We start from the raw sequence: 21,584 nt of genomic DNA, 5'->3' as shown, positions 1-21,584 counted from the left end.
TAAAGGAGAGGACAATCGCGTTTTGCACCCATGTGGTTTAGGTGTGTGACAATTTGGTCCATTTTTGTAAAAGATTTCATAAACGTCTCATACAAATGCAAATCCCTAGGCTATTATTGGTCACGTCGTTAGTTAAACTCTTACTAAAATTTAACCAACGGAGGGACCAATGTGTAAAGATGAAAAAATCAGGGTGATAAGTGTTTACTTATGTTATAGGGATACTTGTGTCTCACACCCTTCGGGTTTGGGTGGTTTTCAATATGGCTATCAAGTTACAATTTTTTCATATTGCACAATGAAGCTTTAAATTTTTTCGACTGTTTTGGGTATAAATGTGATTTTTTACATTAAGAAAAGCGGGAGGTTGGAATAATAACATATAGAAGGCCCAGACATTAAGCCCATCATAGCCACAGCCCACGCTAGGCCATGTCCCTCCAAAACCTGATCCGTTTTCAGAAAATACAGATAAGAGACCAAAGAGATAACCGAGCTCCCAGAGTTCTTCACTGAGAAGAGCAGCAATGGCAGCAGCATCGGCAACGACCGCCGTGTTCTTCGGCACCACCCGAACTCCGTGCTTCCGCAGGGCCGACGCTTCCAAGCGATTCCCGCACCCTTTCAAGGCGGAGGCAGTTTCCGACGTCGGGTTCGTTACCAGTCAGCTGAGCGGCGTCAGAATCTCCTACGACATGTCGTCTCAGCTTCCCAGTATCTCCACTCCTTCCCTCCCCGCCCTTCAGCCCATCGTTGCCCGTAAATCTCTCACCTTCCATCTCCCATGTTTTCTCTGCTCATGTGTTTATTAGAAATTTTGGTTAATCACTTTTAATTTTTGCTAATTATGCAATTTAAGTGCATTTTCGGAAAGTCTGCTTTTCCCAATTAGACAATGAATTAGAGAATTGTTTTATATGTTTGGAAATTTGATGTGATGATAAAATGAAGCTCAACAAATTTTTTCATTTACTAATAATGTACCCATTTGTCTTTAAAAATGTATCACTTTGTTATATGTAAAATGTACGCCTTTTTTTTTATGAGATGATATTCTAAGCTACTGTAATCTACGGGGGAGTTGGATTCGAACTTGGGTGAATGCCGGGCACACTACTCGAGCCAACTAGCCTAACACGAATCTGCTCATTTCGTTAATTTTTTTGGAGTGGGAATATAGGGGTACAAATGCATTTGCTAAGATATGGCATCCGCCTTGTAATTGCATTTGTTCTCAACTCTCGTGGTCAATTGGTCATTATTTAATTTACTAAGTTTCGTTAGAATGGTGAAAATTGATTTACATTGTGATTTGTTCATCCTTTTCAGGTAGAATTTGTCCTTTCACAGGGAAGAAAGCAAACAGGGCAAACAAGATTTCCTTCTCAGCCCACAAGACCAAGAAGTTGCAGTTTGTGAACCTACAGTACAAGAGGGTTTGGTGGGAAGCTGGGAAGCGCTTTCTTAAACTGCGTTTGTCGACTAAAGCATTGAAGACCATAGAGAAGAACGGGATTGATGCCGTTGCCAAGAAGGCCGGGATTGATCTTCGCAAGTTATGATTCTTGGTTTTGTACACTTGTTCTGTTGTAAGGCATGCCCGATCACTCTAGTTCTAATCAAACTACTTTTTGTTTCTATTTTACCCGAATATTTTTTCAATCTTGAGCTTTAGTTTCCATTACTGCAACCAGCAAGTTCTTAGCTCTCTCCGATGTATGTGTGGTCGATTCAGTCTATGACGATTATTTTCTTCAAGCACAAGGAATGTCACAACAGAGCAGGCATATTTCCGCAAATATAGACCGCCTTGTTTTTTTTTTTATCTATCATACGTTGCAGATCCAACGTTAGTTATAATTCTGTACTCTAGAGAGAAAAGTGAACCCGTCTCATCTAATGGTTAAAACAGCTGATGTATGTCGTACGACGTAATTTTCCCTATTCTTTGGGTGATAAAAGGCATTTTTGTGCTCTAGTCTGTCAGTAAGAGCTCGACAGACCTTTTCAATTTGCTTGACATGAAAACTTGGCGTGCACTACTCCATGTTCAGATAATAACAGCAAGAAATGCGGGAATGGATGTTCATTAAAAAGATCCCGAAAATATTATGAAAAAATTTGAAGTCACATTCACTTAGCTAAAGGCCCACGCTACAAGGCTCGGCAAGCCCGTACCGGATGATTGCAGTTGTTAAGATGAAGCACTTTTTAGTTGGATGATTACAAAAGTTAGGTGATGACTAGTTAGGGCGGCTCTGAGGCAACTGAAATTTGTGATTGACTAAAAACATTTGAAGAACAAGTTTTTCTTTGTTTGAAAGAAATCAACGAATCGCCAATTTCCGTGCCTTCCTTTCCTGCTGATCTTGCTGAACTCTGTTACGATATTGTATTTCATCGTTTTGGTCCTCATTTTCTGGAATGTCCGACCATTAATGGGCCGAAACTCGGGAATTATCAACTGGCACTCGGTGTCTTTGAGGAGGAAAGCATATTATCAACAACTTAGCAAGTTCTTGTTGGTGATGGATGCTTCTAAGGCTATACAACTTACTAATTATAGGGCACAGAAGTTGAACTGCTGTGCAACTCCTTTAGGACTTGTATATAAATAGCAAGTCATTGGTTGATACGTTGATGGTATTGGGACTTCGAATCCGACTATAAATTGGCCCGAAACCAAAACGGAGTTTCATCATCCATCGGAACAGAAAAAACGAAAAATAATTAAGAAAGCGAACAATCAAATTTAGTCAAAAAATGTGTGTATTGGGAATGTTTGTGTTGTTATTGTTAACATCTACAACTAAAGCTCATGAGTCCGAACACGATTCTAGTGTTTTTGATGTGACAAGTGCAGAATATGGTGCAAGGCCTGGCTCTGATATTACGTTTGCATTGGCCAAGGCTTGGAATGACTCGTGTGCATCACCGTCCGCTAGTAAAGTTGTTGTTCCGAGGGGGACATACAAGTTAAGAGGAGCAAGTTTTCGAGGTCCTTGCAAGGCTCCGATTGAGCTTCAAGTGCACGGAACATTGCAGGCTCCAGAAAAGGACAGCGAGCTCACAACTAATGAGACTTGGGTTGGTTTCGAGCACGTTGACATGATCACCGTATCAGGTAGCGGAACTTTTGATGGCCAAGTAGCACTTCCTTGGAGCCGTAATAACTGCAGCAAAAGCAAAAATTGTGCTGGTTCCGTTAATCTGAGGTTCAGCTTCGTCACGAATTCCACAATTCAGGACGTAAGTTCACTTAACAGCAAAAACTTCCACATCCATGTTTTCAGGTGCATCAATGTTACGTTCCAACACGTTCACATAACAGCACCCGGAGACAGCAAAAATACGGATGGAATTCATATTGGGAAATCGACAGGGATCAACATTACTCACACAAACATTGGAACTGGGGATAACTGTGTTTCAATAGGTGATGGCAGCAACCAAATCACCTTGACCAACGTTACTTGTGGTCCAGGTCATGGCATAAGCATAGGAAGTCTCGGAAGATACAACAATGAGGAATCTTTGGCTGGAATCAGAGTCAAGAACAGCACCCTGATCAACACACAGAATGGCGTGCGCATCAAAACATGGCCGAATTCTCCTTTGGCTACCACCGCCTCTGATATACACTTTGAGGATATTATCATGGTTAATGTGGGTAACCCTATTGTCATAGACCAACTTTATTGCCCATATAAGAAGTGTGATAATTTGCCTCCGTCAAAGGTTAAGATCAGCAATGTCAGCTTCAAGAACATTAAGGGCTCATCTGCAACTGCACTTGCACTCAAGATTGTGTGCAGCAGTGGCTCGCAATGTGAGAATGTAGAGTTGACTGACATTGATCTCACCTACAATGGAGCCAAAGGAACTCTTAGCTCTCAATGTTTGAACGTCAAGCCAACAATTTCTGGCCTGATGAGCGCTCTTGCTTGCGCTACATCCATTGTGATGCCTCCTCCGTTGATCTAAGAAGAAGAAAGTACTAATGTTCTCGACGTAAATTGTTGTGCTCTTTGTATTCCTTTTGTATAAATTGAGTAAATAAATGACATCATAGCAGTGGACACTTGGTTTGTGACCGGGTGTGTGTAATGGGGGCAACTGAAATAAACCCCAGAGTGACAGTGAAAGTGCAAGTGTATGTTAATGCAATGCATAAAGGGTATTATTCTGTAGAAACCGGAGAAAACATCTTAAGGCTTCATATGAACAAATGCTGATGGGAAAATGGTAACGAAACTTCAAAAGAATGCTACATAAAGGGATAGAAAGGAATAATCATACATATCATATCAGTAACAAAGACACAGATTTAATGGCAATGGTTGAATCCAACGAAATTTCAGTGACGAAAATGGGATTGAACAGGTCGGAAATGCTATAAGAAATCTTGTTGGCATTTGATGTATGTTAGGGTGGACAGGTGCGTTGTTGTTAGTGATTAATATTCTCATGTTAAACAAATTACTAATTATAGGATAGAAAGTTAAACTACAATGCATCTTCTTAGGGACAGGTTTTTAAAATAGTTAGCAATTAGTTACATATTTTCTGTTCTGCCTTCAGGTAGGACTATAAATTGACCTGAAACTCACATGGTGTTTCATCAACTTTCAAACAAAAAGAAAACAATCAAGTGAAAAATTAAGATGGCTAGCAAATTGAATATCCTGGCAGTGTTTTTGTTAGCTGAGGCCAGAGTGTTTGATGTCACAAGTGCAACATATGGTGCGAAGCCCGGCTCTGATATCACACAGGCTTTAGCCCAGGCTTGGACTGATGCGTGCGCATCACCAATGACAAGAAAGGTTGTTGTTCCGAGGGGGACATAAATGTTAACAGAAGCAAGTTTTAGGTCCTTGCAAGACTCCTATTGAGATTCAAGTCCAAGGGAAATTGCAGGCTCCAGCAGACGGCAGAAAACTTACCAAACCGGATACTTGGGTTGGTTTTGAGCACATTAATATGCTCACTGTATCAGGTGGTGGAACTTTTGATGGGCAAGGAGCACTTGTTTCGAAGCAAAATGACTGCAACATAAACAAAGATTGCAAACCTATTGCCATTAATATAAGGTTCAACTTCGTTACCAATTCCATAATTCAGGACATAACTTCCCTCGACAGCACGAATTTTCACATCAACATTTTGGGATGTAACAATGTCACATTCCACCGTGTTAATGTCACAGCACCTGGAGAGAGCATAAATACTGATGGAATCCATATTGGGCGTTCAACTGGAATCAACATTACTGATACACACATTGGGACTGGTGGTGACTGTGTTTCCATTGGTGATGGAAACAAAGAAATCAATGTGACTAGGGTTACTTGTGGACCAGGCCATGGGATAAGCGTTGGAAGTCTTGGAAGGTACCCGAATGAAGAACCTGTGGTTGGAATCAGAGTTAAGAACTGCACCTTGACTAATACATCCAACGGCATGAGAATTAAAACATGACCTACTTCCCCTTCGGATGGTATTGCATCAGATATGCACCTTGATGATATTATCATGGTCAATGTCAGCAACCCTGTCCTCATAGACCAACAGTATTGCCCGTGGAACCAGTGTAAACAGAACGTTCCTTCAAAAGTTAAGATCAGCAATGTCAGCTTCAAGAACATTAAGGGCTCATCTGCAACACCACTTGCAGTTCAGATTGTATGCAGCAGTGGCATACCGTGTGAGAATGTGGAATTGGTTGACATCGATCTCACCTACAATGGAAACAAAGGACCTCTTACCGCTCAATGTTCAAACGTGAAGCCCACCATTACACGTGTGCCTAAGGCTCTTGCGCGTGCAACATCTGCTTGATCAAAGAATTAGAAAATTGTTTCATTCTTTTACTCTTTTTTGATTTTGTACTACTACCGTTATATATTTTTCTTTCGGCCATATACCTGCATATGTCATAAGAACTGAAAAATACAAATGTATTGATCTTCCCAAATATATTGCTTGTGTTAAAGAACAAAATACATTCACTGGTTCTTCACTGTCAAGATATTGCATTAGTTTCTACTTCTTATTCTTAGCCTACGGACACTCCTATAACAACAGCAGGGCATTCGTCCTTCTGTCCCAGTCACTTTTGAATTTGATAACACACCAAAAATATAATTTGAAGTTTATGAGTTAGACTTTTCCTTCTACTGTTTCACTTCTCCGATCAATGTGTACCTTCCTGCAAAAAACAAGGACAACTAAAGCAAACTAAACATCTTGGTAAAACATCTAGATGGAAGATAAAGCTGATTGAATGTTGAACGGAAAGCTTATAGTGATGGGAAAACACGGTCTTACATATCAGTAACAAGAAGGAGACTAGCTCCGGTGGCACATAATCAAATGCAGGATTAACAACGTTAAGAATAAGAGCTACACTGCCGATACTAAAATCCATGAAATCGGAGATTTCCCCAAAAGATAAAGGGTTCTGAAGGGCATCTCGTATCATTCACCAAAACCTCTGGAGTATTAGGATACAGTGGACACAACCGCAAAACAAACAAAAATATATCAAGGAATAAAAATTAAAAGGAGACGAACATGTTACCCAAACATTGTGTGAATGTGTTCAAATTTGATTATGCCTAGAGTGCCAGCAACCACAACAAATGGAACAGCATGCTTTTTTGCAGCAAGTGCAACCATATTCGTCCCAACGGAAGCTATGACACCGCCATTGGCTATCATGGCATGAACCCCAATATGACCTGTACGCGAAGTTTAAAAAAAATAAGGGTACATTATTCATAAAATTCGCGTAAAAGAAAGGGAATTGTTATTAGCACTCCAAAAATCTTATTCTACACTCCAAACCTTCTATATTAGGAAAGAAAAATACACTTGTGAGGAGTGTAGAATGAGAATTTTGGAGTGCCAATAACACTTCCCAAAAGAAAAAGAGTAAGGAAAGTGAACATTTACCATGTTTACTCGTGAAATCATGGCAAAAACTGAAGAATTGGTAATCATTGTAATTTGTATACCTTTTGCAGCCAACTCTTTCACAATAACATGAACCAGATACCTAAGAAAAACCAAGTAACCAACAGATCAAAACAAAAGAGGGGAAAGATCGATTAATCAACAAGTAGGTACGATCAAGTAGACTTTGGAGCACCCTCAGCAACAAAGACCTGGAATGGTCGTTTCTTCTTTGCAGCACATAGGAACTTCTTCACGGTTCTCGACTGACCTAATTAAGGTTAGTACCATCTCACTGAAAAGTAGATGCAGTTGTAATGAAGCCGGGATGGAAAATCAGATATTCATAATAAACACATATACACAAAGTTCAATTGCTTATCACAAGATGTGTGTCTAATGTCTGTACATAGACTACTATGTTAAGTATGCATTTAACCAGGAGGAGTAAAAATCTCCACTTCAAAATATTAAGAAGCACAGGTTATGAGTTACTGCTGCAAAGCCAATCCATATCCCCTATTTGGCTTGATCTATCATGTGCATTCGGTAGACATTTAAGGAAAAAATTTACCAATTAAGAACATTCCGGCCAAACTAATTCGTTATGGATGTAAGACCAACAGTATATAACAACCATGTGTGGATTTTTCCACGTAAATTCTTATCTACTGAGTATATGGGGATGATGATCAGAGTTGAGACTTATTATCTCCATGAGTTATGGCATCAAAATGTTTTAAAGCTAGAGAATAACATCGCTAAGTGCATACTACACGTGAGAAACCAGAAGAGCATGAATTGAAAAAAAATATAGAAAATAGTTTCAATGTTTGAAGAAACTCGGTAGTGAAAAAACATGTTCAGGGTGAAACAAAAAATTACTTTCGATGTACAAGCTCCACCATCAGATCCGCAATCTGTTCATGGCAAGTTTTTATATCTTCAATGAGGTCATTAACTGCTTCTGTGACAACTTTTGTCAGCTGCAAAGAAAATATGGCATTTAGTAAAGAAATATATTTTACAATGCCTAACTAAGATTTAATTATGTGTTGGATCTTATATATAAACTACAGCGATTGCTCAAACTTGCCTTTCCCCTGAATTTAATGATTCGTTTAAGCTGGTAAGTGGTAACACAGCGATTTTGGTCCCAAGAAGATCAGCCAATGAAGGGGAACGCAGAAGCCTTTGAGAAGTAACGACATACATAGGAATGGTTTATCATCTCCCTCATCACTATCTTTATGCCTGCCTTGAGTGGATAAAAACAAAGTGAAAGCTCCTCTTCCCTAATAATATGGAAAATATGCCTCACGATGTTCCCAATAGCAAAAGGTCCTTGTAAGATGGAGGCAGACATCTTGTTAATCAAAAGCCTGGTATGATATACTATAACAATTACATGAAGCGTTTTGATATCTAATCGATCAATACGGTAAAATCCCAGAACATTAATCACAAAGCTGTGTAGAACAACTAAAAGTGTATGCCTAAAACAAAAAGGCATACCAACAGGATTAGCAGCAATAAGCCGCTGACCAACGCCTCTTATGGCCTCAATAAGAGCAGCTGCTGGGTTTGTAGGTGATGGCAACTTCTGTGCCGATATAACTGTCCGAAGCAACTCCACCGTTAGCCGAGCCGTCTCCCGTGAACACTCGATTTTCCTGCCACCGCAAAAATTGATAAACAACGCTTACCAAAGAAAAAGAACACCAACAGCCACACAAAAATACATGCATGCATAGATACACACGTACAGTAAAACTCACCGTTTCCGGAGCTTGGTGGCAAGCTCATTCACGAGAGACGAGACCTTGGACGTCCGCCATAACTAAACTACACCCTAGCCGGAAAAAGATAAAAAGAAGAGAACCAGCGAGTCAGTTGATTTGAAATGGAACAAATAATTTATGGGGTTTGCTTTTCTTTTGGAAAGAAAGAGGACGCGATCGTAACTGTAATTTGTAAAGGGGGGCTTGGAGTCTTACGAAGTGTGAGAACGTCACTTTGTTTGTACGACACAAAAAAAAAATTATTAAGATTTATAGAGAGAAGGATATGTAATATCGAACTTGATAAGCAACGTCTAGTTCTTGATCTAGTGGTACTCTTCTCTTCAAAGTTGGAAATCGAATCTCCTTCTCACCCGGTGATTTAGACAAAATTAAACTAGGGAGGGAGATTTCAAAGCTTCGACGGCTTTTCTTTCGGTAAAGAATGTTACTGAAAGCTGAACCATCACCCACACTTTTGGTCTAATTGTATTTTGTCTCCACGGCTTGTTTAGTTTACAAGATGGACAAGTAAAAGTATTGTCCTCGATAGATAGGATTTTCCTCTTCAACACAATGCCTCTTAAGTTCAAACATCCCACTCTCCTTAATATAGAGGATGATGCTATCCATACATCAATTTTTACCTCTCACAGACCCTCTCAAGTTCCGGCCGTCTAATTAAATGAATTGAAGAAGATCAATGACAAAAATTAATAAAGGTGTGTGAGAGGTAAAAAAGTATGTAAATACTAGTACTATAAATCAGAATAGTAATATCTTTTGTAATTAAAAAAAAAATCAAGTAACTTAAACAAAGATGAAGTAAGGAAAAAGAATCAAATCAACCAACTATCTCTGATTAATATACTTATTGATTTTTACTAGCAATTGAGCCCCTGCGCGATGCCGCGGGTTTTATGACCGTTTTAAGATGATATTATTTTACATATAATATGTTTATACTGAAAGAGATGATTTTAAAGTGTTATTTACAAAAGAGATGATACTATTTACAACCAACTCAAATTACACCGACAGTCTGCTCTTTGAGCAAGTTTTTGACAAACCTGAACAATAAAACGGACAAATCAATAGGTTGCAGGAGATGAATGAAATTTCAACTTGATTTACCATGAATGGAATAATGAAGAATCGACAATAACATTAAACATGGTAGTCATACAGATTAGGAACCCATCCATCTATAAGCCAGTCCTCATAAGTTCATTCACTTGCACTATTCTTCTAGCGTCTGATAAACAAAACGAAGTTCCTGTAAGTGCTCCCTAACCATATGAGCAATAAAATCTTTTAAAAGGAATCCCAATTTTCTCCACATTAAAGAAAACCATAAAAGCATTACTAATGACTATATCTGCAAACCAAATCTCATTTTTTGTACCCGCTAAAGTACACATTTGTATTACTTGGAGAGCGAGTTTCTCTCCTCATTACTAAATAAAGGCATAAGGATTGGGGAATTAACACACAATTCCTCAAGTCCATTCTCCACTCTCTTTCTCTCCATGCCGCACCCCTTGGTTAAATATAAGCCACAACAAGAGAAGTGATTTTCACTCTTTTTAACCTCTCACACACTAGTCAAACATCTCTCTTTGTTTCTAACAATCAGATTGAATAAATCAAAAAGAATAACAGACGATTAAACAAGAGTGGGGAGATCAAGAGGAGTGCGCGGTTACCATTTCCCAATCAAAATTATTCCAACTCTCAAGTTCAACTCACATGTATGGGCGGGTACAAAATACATTTGTGATGAACTCGATTTCAACTCAAGTTACAACTGATACTAACTCTTGGTTATGGGAACTTTTAGGTGCAGAATCCCCATCAAAAAACACAAATCATCCATACAGGAAACTGAAAATCTATATATCAAAACAGTGTCAATGATATTAGAAACGGAAAAAAATCTCTGAAAAGCTAAAATTGATTGAAGATCCGATACAGTTTCGAAAAAGAAATCCATGATAAAATTGTAAACTAAAATTATTGCCTAAGCTGCACTCTGCTTCTTCAGTTTTGCAAGTTCATTTCTGACAAGCCCAGCTTTCTGCAAATGAGGGAAAGGGATTTAATTTGAAAGAGTTCAACATGACAAAGATGAACAATTGCAACCGTCTACAAACATTCCAAACTAAGCCACATAAGGAAACATGCGATTTTACAGAAACGAATACGTAGTTTGAAACTTAGTAGTTATTAATGGCAAAATAACCAACCTTAATCTTAGCCAGCATGAGCTTGAACCGATCAAAGTCATTAAGAGCCGCCCTTCTTTTCTGAACAATCAGTTTTCTACCCCACGAGCTGTTCTCCCACTTCTTCTTCACATCTGCCAACATGTATAAAAATATTGAGAATAAAACTATGACATGAAAACAAGACTATTACTGTTTACAAGTTTTTGGGCTTACCAGCGGTCTCCATGGCAGCAAGCAGTTCCTTCTTCTTGGGGACCCTCTTGATGTCGATTTTGATGTCAGTCAGAGAAAGTCTCTTGAAATTCATTTGGGACCTCACCATATCAGGGGCATCAACCAGAGCCTACAGAGACAATTACTAGAGGATCAAAACACTGACGTCAATGCAGAAGAAACATAAAATAAGACGACCAATCATACAATTACATATGGGCAGAGATTGAACTGGTTCTGATTGAAGCCCAATCCAACACCAATTAAAAATTATACAACTCAGGGAAATTCGGATCAGATTGGATTGGTAATCACGTTATAATTTGCAGTGAAACGAAAAGTTTAGATAAAAATTTCTCACTGGCAAGTAGCAAAGTAACAAAATGCAAGGCCCAGAGGATAAGTCGTAAGAAATGCTAAAATTTAACCCTTCTAAAAGGAGACTCAATGAAACAGATTTTCGTAAATTAAAACTATAATTCTAAAGACATCATAACATACACCCGAGAAATTATGCATATAAAACACAATGGAAGAAGATGAAATTCTAAATTTTCGTATATCAATCCAAAACTCTTTCTTTACTAAAGAACCTATTATTCCATTAGTTCATTTGACCTCATTTATATATCCAAGTACAACTCAAACAACACAGTAAAGCCTTATTGTTTATGGAATGGTTGAGTTTGTCATAAATTGTTAGTTCGAGATTCCGAAAACAATAGTAAAAACTCAACTCAGAGCACAAAATATGCTTACTAGCTCCAAAATTCTTGAGGAAAAAACAAATATATGTAGCACTGAAGCTTCCGAAGTACAATTTCCCCCTATTTCCCCTCAAGTTTTGTACTCAGAAAAACAGAATGCGAAAAAAATTCAAAATTTACGAACAAATATTGAAATTTGATAAAATCAAATAATAAAAAATAAAATAAAATTGGAAAAAGGAAGGAGAAGGGTACCCTGTTCTGGTCAAGGACGTCGACGATGACGACGAGCTTCCCATAGTCCTCGCCGTAGTTGACGAGAGCCACCCTTCCGATCTCAACGTACCTCTTGAAAGGCTGTTTAAAAAAAAAAAAAGAAAAAAGAAAAACAGGATGAGATCAAAGAAGAACAACGAAACAAAGTCGTTTCTAGAGAGTATACAGAGAAGATAAACGCCATGGATTAGACAAGAGAGCTCACCATTTTTCTGGTTCTGTGTGACAGCTCTGGCAGTAGAGGAGGCGGAGCGGAGAAGAGCAAGTGTAGTCAAGGTCGGGGATTTAGGGTTTTGTCATTATCATTGTGAACTAGAATTAATAATTTAAAATTGAGTCAGGTGAGTCCGGTACCCTCAAATGTTAGAGCAACTCCACCCCTAAAGACTTTGCGCAAGCACCCAACTCATTTATCCACTTAATTGAACAGTAATAGATCACGTAGTGCCACGTGACATTGTCCAGAACCTCATCTTTTTTTTTTTGTCCATATAAACCCTACATCCCTATATCCATCCTCACACTAAACTCAATCTTTTTTTTTAGCTCAGAATTCTTCTTTATCGTTTTCAAATCTTGAGTTCTTACAATGTCTTCTTCAAGGAAAACGTATAAACAGTTGCAAGAGCAGCATAAAAGGTTGTTGGCATAACAGGAAAAATTGGTCAATCTTGACCAAGGTGGAGGTGGAGATGAGGCCTTCGCAATGGAGGAGGATGAGGATGATCACCATAGAAGGCAGAGGGCCTCACATTCCCGCCGTATCATGGAAGCTATGGGTCAGATAGCCAAACCTAGACGTGCAGCAAACATCGATAGAAGAAGGGAAAGATGAGGTAAAGATCTCTTGGAAGATTATTTTATTTCCAACAGCGTTTTCCCTGATCATGTTTTTAGACGTCGTTTTAGAATGCAACGAAGTTTGTTCGATAAAATCATGAGTGATGTTTACAACCATGATCCATATTTTGTGCAAAAAGATGATGCTTTTCATGTTCTAGGTCTTCTTCCTGAGCAAAAAATTATGGTTGCCTTGCAAATGCTTGCATATGGAGCATCTGCAGATCAAGTGGATGAGATCGCAAGGATGGGAAAATCAACAGTTCTGGAGTCCCTGATGCGGTTTTGCTCTGCAATTGAAGCCCTCTACACCAATGAGTACCTTCGGCAACCCACGCCAAGGGACATGCGAAGGCTTCTGAGGAAGGGTGAGATGCGAGGCTTCCCTGGCATGATTGGAAGCATCGACTGCATGCACTGGACATGAAAAAACTGTCCAAGTGCGTGGCAAGGAGCTTATGGCGACAGAAAAGGAGCCAAAAGCATCATTCTGGAAGCGGTGGCTTCTTTTGATACATGGATTTGGCATGCTTTTTTTGGTGTTCTAGGAGCTCAGAATGACCTAAATGTCATTACCCAATCTCCAGTGTTTGACGAACTGCTACAATGAAATGGGCCGAGATGTACATATTGGGTTAATGGTAATAAATACGAGGGACCATACTACCATGCAAATGGTATTTACCCAAGGTGGTCAACATTTGTCAAAACAGTGCCACATCCGCAGAGTGAAAAAGAGAAACACTTCGTAAAGTGTCAAGAAGGGTGTAGGAAGGATGTTGAGCGTTGTTTTGGTATCATGCAAGCTCGTTGGGCCATTGTCAGGGCTGCAGCTAGAATGTTTGATGTCGAGGCTCTTCGATCCATCATGATGACGTGTATTATTCTCCACAACATGATTGTTGAAGACGAGTATGATTATGATGCCGTCGATGAATACGAGCCGGATCCGATGAACAACTCAAGAACACAAATCTACTATGCTCATGACCGGACCGAAGATCCCGTGCAACACGAGCCGTTGGAACCGGATGGACGTTACAATGAATTGATCCTTCAACGGTACACTTCATTGCAAGAGCCATACTGGCACATAACCCGCCAGAATGACTTGATTGACCATCAGTGGAGATTGCACGAAGACGAAGATAATTAAAATAAGGCTTGTGGTTGAAGATTAAAGTGTATTGTAATGTTATTTGGTGTGTTTTTTTTTTAAGTCTGTTTTATTTTTTAAAGTTTAAATGGTGAGGTTATGTAATGTTATTTGGTGTAATTTTAAATAAAGTTCTAAAAATAAATAAGAAATTAAATAAAGTTGTAAAAGTAAATAAGAAATTAAATAAAGTTCTAAAAATAAATAAGAAATTACATAAGAAATTAAATAAAGTTGTAAAAGTAAATAAGAAATTACATTAAGAAATTAAATAAAGTTCTAAAAATAATTAAGAAATTACATAAGAAATTAAATAAAGTTCTAAAAGTAAATAAGAAATTACATAAGAAATTAAATAAAGTTCTAAAAATAAATAAGAAATTAAATAAAGTAGTACAAATAAATGCGAAATTATACAAAGTCTGTGGAGTTAGGATATGTGGTGCTAGGATCTTGGTTGCTAGGATTTCTGTAGCTGTAACCCCCTTAACTTGTTTCGGCATCTCTTGCACGCCTCCTTCGCACGACATCTCTTTTTTCTGATGTCCAAAAATATTTTGAATTCGGAGACAGTCCTACTAGAGACTTGTTCATAGTGTCACGATCTGTTTGAGTCATCCTTTCTTCTCTAAGCATCTCATTCTCTCGATGAAGTGCTTCTCTAATCATCTCGTTCTCTCGATTAACTATTTCTCTTTGTCTCTCAACCGCCGCATCACGAGCCTCAGTAGCTGCTATTATTGCTGCCATAGCAGTAGCTTTTTCCTCATCTCGTTCCTTTTCTCATGCCATGTTCAGTTCACCTTGACGAGTAAGTTCCTCCATATATTTACTGTAGTCATTTTTGGAAGAACTACCTTTTTTCTTTGATGCCTTTTTACCTTGAGGCATGAGGGACTGACGAGTCGGTTGGGTCTCTGGCACTTGTTCAGGCGTCCCTTCCGTGTCTTCAAATGTGTTGGCTTCTTGTTCGGCTGTGTCTGCTTCTGGCGAACTGTGTAGACCCATACCGTGCATGACAACTTCTGGACCGGTTGCCACAATTTTGTATCTAGGGCAATCTTTGACAATTTGCCAACATTCCCATTTGTTGAATGATTTGTTATGGTTCTTTGCATTGTAGAATGCTTGTGCTTGTAGTGTCTATAAAAATGTGGGATAAGATAGTATTAAAAAATACGGGTGTAACACAAATAAATAAATTAAAATATTGATGGACGTGGAATGCATATAAATTACATAAGAAATTACATAGAAATTACATAAGAAATTAAATAAATTAAAATATTGATGTGGGTGTAACACAAATAAATAAATTACAATATTGATGGGCGTGGAATGCATATTACATAGAAATTACATAAGAAATTAAATAAATTAAAATATTGATGTGGGTGTAACACAAATAAATAAATTACAATATTGATGGGCGTGTAATGCATATTACATAGAAATTACATAAGAAATTAAATAAATTAAAATATTGATGTGGGTGGAATGCATATAAATAAATACAAATATTGTTACCTCATCCGCTAAACTTGTCCCACTACGCAGATTACCAGAAGCATGAGAGATGGCGTTTTTCCAACAAGTAAAGGATGCGTTGAGTTTTTTCCAACGACCTTGAAGACCTTGACTAGATCTGGCATCTTTTCCATGTACATCGCAAAACGCTTTCGTAATTTTACTTCACATTTTTCGCTTATCCATCTCATTACCCGTAATTGGGTCATGAGTAGTGCGAACCCAACATTTACACAACGTAACATCTTCATTGAGCTTCCACGAAGTCATTTTTTCTCTCTCAAAGTGTACAAAATATTCAAATGTAGAAAGTGTAGAAAGTGTAGAAAATATTGAAATGTGGTGTAAGGTAGAAGATGAGGGTTAGGTATTTATAGAAAAAAAAATTAATTTTTTAAAATTTTTCTGTATTTTTTAAAAAAATTTCACAATTTTTAATTATTTTTTAATAAATTTTAATGTTGTAATTAATCTGGACCGTTGGATTTGAAAAATAATCAAATCCAACAGCCAATAAGTTGCCACGTGGCCAACGGTCAAAATTCTGACCGTTGGGCCTTTTTTTTTTTGGTGAAAAAAACGTGGACCGTTGATTTGTGATCGAACGGTCCATTTTAAAAGTCAAATTTAAATTTCTTTTTATCGTTGGAAATCCAATGGCCTACAAAAACTAGCCGTTGGAAATCCAACGACTCTGAGCATGGCCACGTGGCCCTCACCGGTTCGAACCCACTTGCGCTGACACGCAGGGCCCGCGCGCTGCAGCGCTGTCGGCTACTCGCGGCCAGTCGCGAGTGTTATGCACGCGCCAGGGAATTGGACGGCTTCTGGGTCTGTCCGAAATGGGCTAGCCTGCTGCCTGGCGTGGGCTGGGTGCCAGGCTGTTTCACGGGCTGGAGGGTATGGACTGGGTGCTGGGCTGCTAATTGGACAGGGTGCTGGGCAAAAAAGTGTGGGGTGGATCTGCTCTTAAAGAATATTTATTCGAAATATATTTTGTAAATCAAATATTGTGACTGTTTTAAAATTTTAGTAATTTTATAAGATTAATTTTAAAATTCTAATAATTCTGCCACATTTATTTTAGAATTTATGCACTTTTGCAAGATTAATGGCTAAATTCTAACATTTTTATAAGTTCATTTTCAAAAATTATTTATCCAAATATCAAAACCACAAAATTAAACACTTTTAGAAAATACAAAATAAAAAATAAAAAAATAGAAAATCTCAATCATTCTCATAAAATCAAGGATCTAAAAGACGTTGAGTGCTAGTTAAGCAGTGGGTTAGAGTCTAGCGCCTAGGCGTGTAGGCAAAAGCCTAGGCGGACTAGATGGTTCTAAGTAAATTATCTATATCGTATAAGTAAGTGCCAATATATATTTAAAAAATACATAATTGTATTGGAATACATAAGTCGCAAAGTAGAATGACATTTATCTAGATTATAAAGTATTAGAACATATTGAAAACATAGGGAACAAGCATATAATGAGTGTTCATCCAAGTATTATGCACCTACAAAAAAATAACACTTAAGATCAAGGCCAAGAGCCTTACGCGCCCACGATGAATTGGGGGAGGGCTTTGGCCGAAGAATCTCCGATGCCAAAGTTAGAATTTGAGAGAGAAAGTGTTTAGAGAATTTTAGGGAGAGAATGAACTTAGGTTTTTGGAGAAATATGAGGCTATATATAGGGGTGTGATTGGCCCTATTTAGAGAAATAGGGACCGGCCACTTATGGTGGTATTTTTAATATTATTGCACATATTCTGTCAAATAATATCTTGCAATTAATTTGGTAATTAATCCAAATTTGAAAGGAATAATTGAGAGTTATCTTGTGGGTGATAATTTGATGAGGAGTGATGATGGGGTTTTGAATAAATACCATTTTGATCACTTTTGACCCCGATTGAGCTGTTATTGTCCGTTGTATGCGCGTGGGAATCTTGATGTGCTTTAAGGGTAATTTTGTCTTTTTACCCAAAAGTCCACTTTTCGCCTTCATAATTTTCTTGATTATTTTTTGCTCCACATCTCTTACATTCTAGTGAAAAAAAATAAAATAAAATGCAACATGGAAGTTATTTATTTTCTATCTAAGTGATAGTCGTGACACAGGCGGGTCTAGGTGGGCTTCTAGGTTGGCTTGGTGAGCACCTAAGTAGGTCTACGCGCCCTTTCTTAATTTTCAAATGCCTAGTGTTAATCGAGGCGATGACCAACCGCCTAATGCTTAGGCAAGGTTTAAGTGGCACTAAACAATAATTTTAAGAATAGTGCATTAAAAAAAAAAAGCACTCATAAATCTAAGGTATAACACAAAGAAGAAGAAGGGGAGAAAGAGAAGTATAAAGAAGTACGAGAGAGAAGGAACAATAAGAAGGAGGAGGAGAGAGAAAAAGAAAAGTAGGAAGAAGGAGGAGGAGTGAAAGAGAGAGACACACCGAAGAAAAAAAAAAGAGAAATAAGGAGAAAGAAACTCATCTTTCAAACATAGAAAGGTAAAATTGTAAATGCAAAGCTAATTAGAAAAATAATTATGACATCACCGAGAAATTATTAGATGGTACACTACCACCACGTGGCATTGACAGCTAGTAGTACCCACCAATAAATAAATGACACGTGGCATAATAATTATTAAATGAAAAGAAATAGTTGGATTTTCATCTTCCCTAACATCGTTAGTTCTCTGCCAAAACCAATAACTGCTGCCCCTCGTATTCCACCTCATTTCCGCCTCCGTTTTCGCTTGAATCAAATCCACAAACTGCAATCTTTCTTTTCCACCAAAACATAAAATTCCCTTGGCCTCTCTTTTTCCTTGAATCTCATCTCTTTTTGCTTGAAATTAAATCCATAAACTGTAAAAATCAGAAATCTCAGGCTACAAGTACTGTAATTTTTTGCTTGAATTTTGTTTAATCCTATTTGGATTCTAGCCTGCATGAATTTTGGGGTTTGATTTAAGCAAGCTTGAATCTGACTGTCGTTTCTTGCTTGAATTTTATTTTACCCTTTTGGATTCTAGCTTGTGTAAATTTTGGGGTGGGTCATCTTAGATTGTGTGTGTGTGGGTGGTTTTATTTATTTATTTATTTATTTATTTTGCTTATTTGGAGTATTTTCTTTTTACAATCGCTACATGTCGAGTAATTGCTCTGCTTATTCAATTAATTGGGGCACCAACTCTATCTCTGTTCTTGTTTTCTTCTTAAACCTAAAATTTTTGTATTATAAATGTTAGGTAAATACTAGTTTTCTATTTAACAAAGAGAGCTAGAGAGAAAGTAAAAGGTAGAGGTACTTGAAAAAATTACAAACGCGATATGCAAGACTTGAATGCTTTGTTTTATGGTTTGTGTCCTTTCTATTATTTATCGATTCGTAAGACTTTGGCAATTTATGAGTCTAGTTAAACAAATTGGGTTTAAAGTGTCTTTGTTTTTACTAATTCATTGTATTTGATTAAGTGGGATTTTGGTATGTGCCAAGAACTAAAAGAATGTCTATCAAGATCTGATGAAACTCCAGGAAGTGCCTTATGTCCTTCGGGTATAAAGTCCACAGATTGAAAGAGAACTTCTATGAGATTTGTTTTCATTTGATTAAGCTTTTCTCTCTAATGTTTTTTGGGGGTGTCAGATTGCAAGAATGAAAGACAACTTGAATTGGATTTTGGGTTGCTTCAGATTACTACTTTCAGTTATAACTACCGTTCATTTTAGGTTATATGTATAGAATTGGATTTGTTGTATCAAATGCTACAATTTTGTAGTGACATACAAAGTGTTAATAGCCTTTTGCTATTGTAAGTACAAGTGAGCCTGTGGTTGTAAATTGTAATGAGACAAAACGGTATCTTATACAACTCATCATATGGCTGACATGATTTCTTATACATTGACCTTTTACTCCTTATGTTCTTTATTCACTATGATATATTGCATGACAATACGTTACTCAAATGACAGGCGCACTTAATCTTAAAACGAGAAAGATATGGAAAAATAATTAAGAGCAAAGTTATTGTTTCCAGTGGCTGTAATCTCAATGCTTCCTACTCTCCAAAATAACAAAGTTGTCGAACAAATATTCACCATAGTACACATCCGGTTCAAAATCAAAATAAGTAAAGGCTTCTAATAAAAAAATAAAAAAAAATTTAAAGGTTTCCAACCCAAAACATATCATCTTCCACCTGCACCCAAAAATTATAAATCAAGTTTAGTAGTGAAAAACAAGAAAAATTTTAGGGTGACTTAAAAGCATTTAAAAGTGATTTACTCTTAGGGGACGTTTGTTACACCGGAATATCTCGGACTGGACTAGCTTTAAGGACTAAGCTGGATTGCCTTAGAATAGACTAAGCTAGACTAACTTAATAAAGCGTTTGATGCAGTGGCGGACTAAGAAGCAGGATAATTAATAAGTTCTAATATTATATTAATTTATCTATATCTCTTTTAATATTTTATTCTTACTTCTCTCATTTTTTCCTTCTTTTTTCTGAAAGCTCTTCCTCTTCTTCGAAACCCAGTTCCATACTTTGAGATCAAATCAAAACCAACGCCTCCGAGGGAATGGTCTCCCATAACCGCCGCCGTCGTAGTTCTCTCGGATTTGAGATGAGGGAATGGTCTCCCATAACCGCCGCCATTACGATCTCAACACCGGATGCCAGTACTTCATCCAAGGCCTTCGCCTCGTCGACCTTGAGTACCTCCGCCGCACCAGCAACTTCCTCCCCCCACCCAACGCCTCCGAGTCCTACTGGGTGCCTCCGCCTGCAACTAGTCTCTCGAAAATGGATCGCCCTGTGCCCTCTGCACCACCAGAATGACCTTGCAGAGCTTGCTCTTGACCGGCGAGTCCGTCGGAAACGTCTCCACCTGCGCGGCGTACCCGTCTTGGTGTGGTGCTGTGATCTCGTTGGAGAGAGGACGCAACGCAGACGAAGCAAAGTCTTCGCAAAGGGAGGACACTAAGCGACACAAAGGAGACGAAGCAGGTCTTAGCAGTCCCGTGGTTTTCGGGGGGTTTCGCTAAGACGACTTAGCGAGGGAGATAGTCCACACGAGTCCGGGCTAGTCTCATTTAAGTTAGTCCCCAAGCTTACCAAACATGGGACAATAATCCTAGCCAGTCCAATCCTATTTAAGAAGGTGAAACAAATGCCCCCTTATTGTATTGTAGAAATTACTCCTCTGGATTATGTTGTAGATATTACTCTTCTGTGACATGTACAAATTAGCTCAACATGTTGAGCAATACGACTATTTACTCTGAGAAAAGAAGGCTTCGAAGTTCTCGTCCAAAGGAACAATTTACAAAAATCCCACGGTCAGTTATGCGTCGACCAAAGCTGAAGAATATGCCAGTATAGACGCGGCCAAAATAATAATTGACAAGCCATATATATGCAAGGCGTTGGCTCATGCCAATCCCAAAGATGCCAAAACTCGCTTGGCCCCTGAAGAGCCTACTGTCAAATCAGCGAAAGTTTATACTTTCGACATTACTAGGGCCAATGCCATCTTCAATCAACTGCTACTTGCCAAAATTATCAAACTTCGGCCTGGGCATAATATCCCCAAAGCTGAAGAATTGAAAGGAAAAACGTATTGCAAGTACCGTAACTTGAACAAGCACAAGACAAACAATTGCGTCGTATTTCGAGACGTCATCCAAAGCTGGATTGACAATGATAAACTCAAGTTTCCAGAAAAGAAAATGGGCATCGATATCGACCCATATCTTACGACAACAATAAATGTGGTACATGCTCATCTGCCTAAAGACAAAGGCAAAGGAAAGGCCAAGTTTTTTCCAATGCAACACGTCCCAAAGTAGAACTCTCGACCACCGCTCAAGAATGATTTATTTTAAACA

The 21,584-nt window shown here is 38.2% G+C and overlaps 2 protein-coding genes, 1 long non-coding RNA gene and 3 pseudogenes across 3 annotated transcripts; 4 read left to right on the top strand and 2 right to left on the bottom strand.

The window, feature by feature from the left end:
- Positions 1–460: 460 nt before the first annotated feature.
- LOC137731856 (large ribosomal subunit protein bL28c) lies at positions 461–1,662 on the top strand. Its single transcript, XM_068471098.2, has 2 exons — positions 461–759; positions 1,330–1,662. The coding sequence occupies exons 1-2, from the start codon at positions 528–530 to the stop codon at positions 1,560–1,562; spliced, it is 465 nt and encodes a 154-aa protein (XP_068327199.1). The 5' UTR covers positions 461–527; the 3' UTR covers positions 1,563–1,662.
- Positions 1,663–2,763: 1,101 nt separating this feature from the next.
- LOC137736103 (exopolygalacturonase pseudogene) lies at positions 2,764–3,984 on the top strand (annotated as a pseudogene).
- Positions 3,985–4,659: 675 nt separating this feature from the next.
- On the top strand, positions 4,660–6,164 carry LOC137731855 (polygalacturonase pseudogene; annotated as a pseudogene).
- On the top strand, positions 4,665–5,478 carry LOC148690041 (exopolygalacturonase pseudogene; annotated as a pseudogene).
- Positions 6,165–6,747: 583 nt separating the features above from the next.
- On the bottom strand, positions 6,748–8,238 carry LOC137730691 (uncharacterized). Its single transcript, XR_015957998.1, has 4 exons — positions 8,051–8,238; positions 7,840–7,940; positions 7,141–7,249; positions 6,748–7,057 (listed from the first exon to the last, which is right to left on the bottom strand). It is a non-coding gene; the product is annotated as an uncharacterized LOC137730691 (long non-coding RNA).
- Positions 8,239–10,610: 2,372 nt separating this feature from the next.
- On the bottom strand, positions 10,611–12,505 carry LOC137731672 (large ribosomal subunit protein eL14z). Its single transcript, XM_068470853.2, has 5 exons — positions 12,365–12,505; positions 12,139–12,240; positions 11,177–11,306; positions 10,982–11,094; positions 10,611–10,812 (listed from the first exon to the last, which is right to left on the bottom strand). The coding sequence occupies exons 1-5, from the start codon at positions 12,365–12,367 to the stop codon at positions 10,756–10,758; spliced, it is 405 nt and encodes a 134-aa protein (XP_068326954.2). The 5' UTR covers positions 12,368–12,505; the 3' UTR covers positions 10,611–10,755.
- Positions 12,506–21,584: the final 9,079 nt, after the last annotated feature.

Source organism: Pyrus communis, chromosome 16 (genome assembly GCF_041283825.1).
Source record: "Pyrus communis isolate YQ-2024b chromosome 16, ASM4128382v1, whole genome shotgun sequence".
Lineage (NCBI taxonomy): Eukaryota > Viridiplantae > Streptophyta > Magnoliopsida > Rosales > Rosaceae > Pyrus > Pyrus communis.
This window is presented reverse-complemented; position numbering and strand designations above follow the sequence as displayed.

What these genes read in the sequence shown, in the direction of transcription:
- LOC137731672 (XM_068470853.2), bottom strand. An exon ending in TGCTGCCATGGAGACCGCTG is followed by an intron (nt 11,095 to 11,176) that starts GTAAGCCCAAAA and finishes ACATGTTGGCAG; the next exon opens with ATGTGAAGAAGAAGTGGGAG. An exon ending in TCATGCTGGCTAAGATTAAG is followed by an intron (nt 10,813 to 10,981) that starts GTTGGTTATTTT and finishes CCTCATTTGCAG; the next exon opens with AAAGCTGGGCTTGTCAGAAA.
- LOC137731856 (XM_068471098.2), top strand. Translation starts at nt 528, where the DNA reads ATGGCAGCAGCATCGGCAACGACCGCCGTGTTCTTCGGCACCACCCGA. An exon ending in CCTTCAGCCCATCGTTGCCC is followed by an intron (nt 760 to 1,329) that starts GTAAATCTCTCA and finishes CATCCTTTTCAG; the next exon opens with GTAGAATTTGTCCTTTCACA.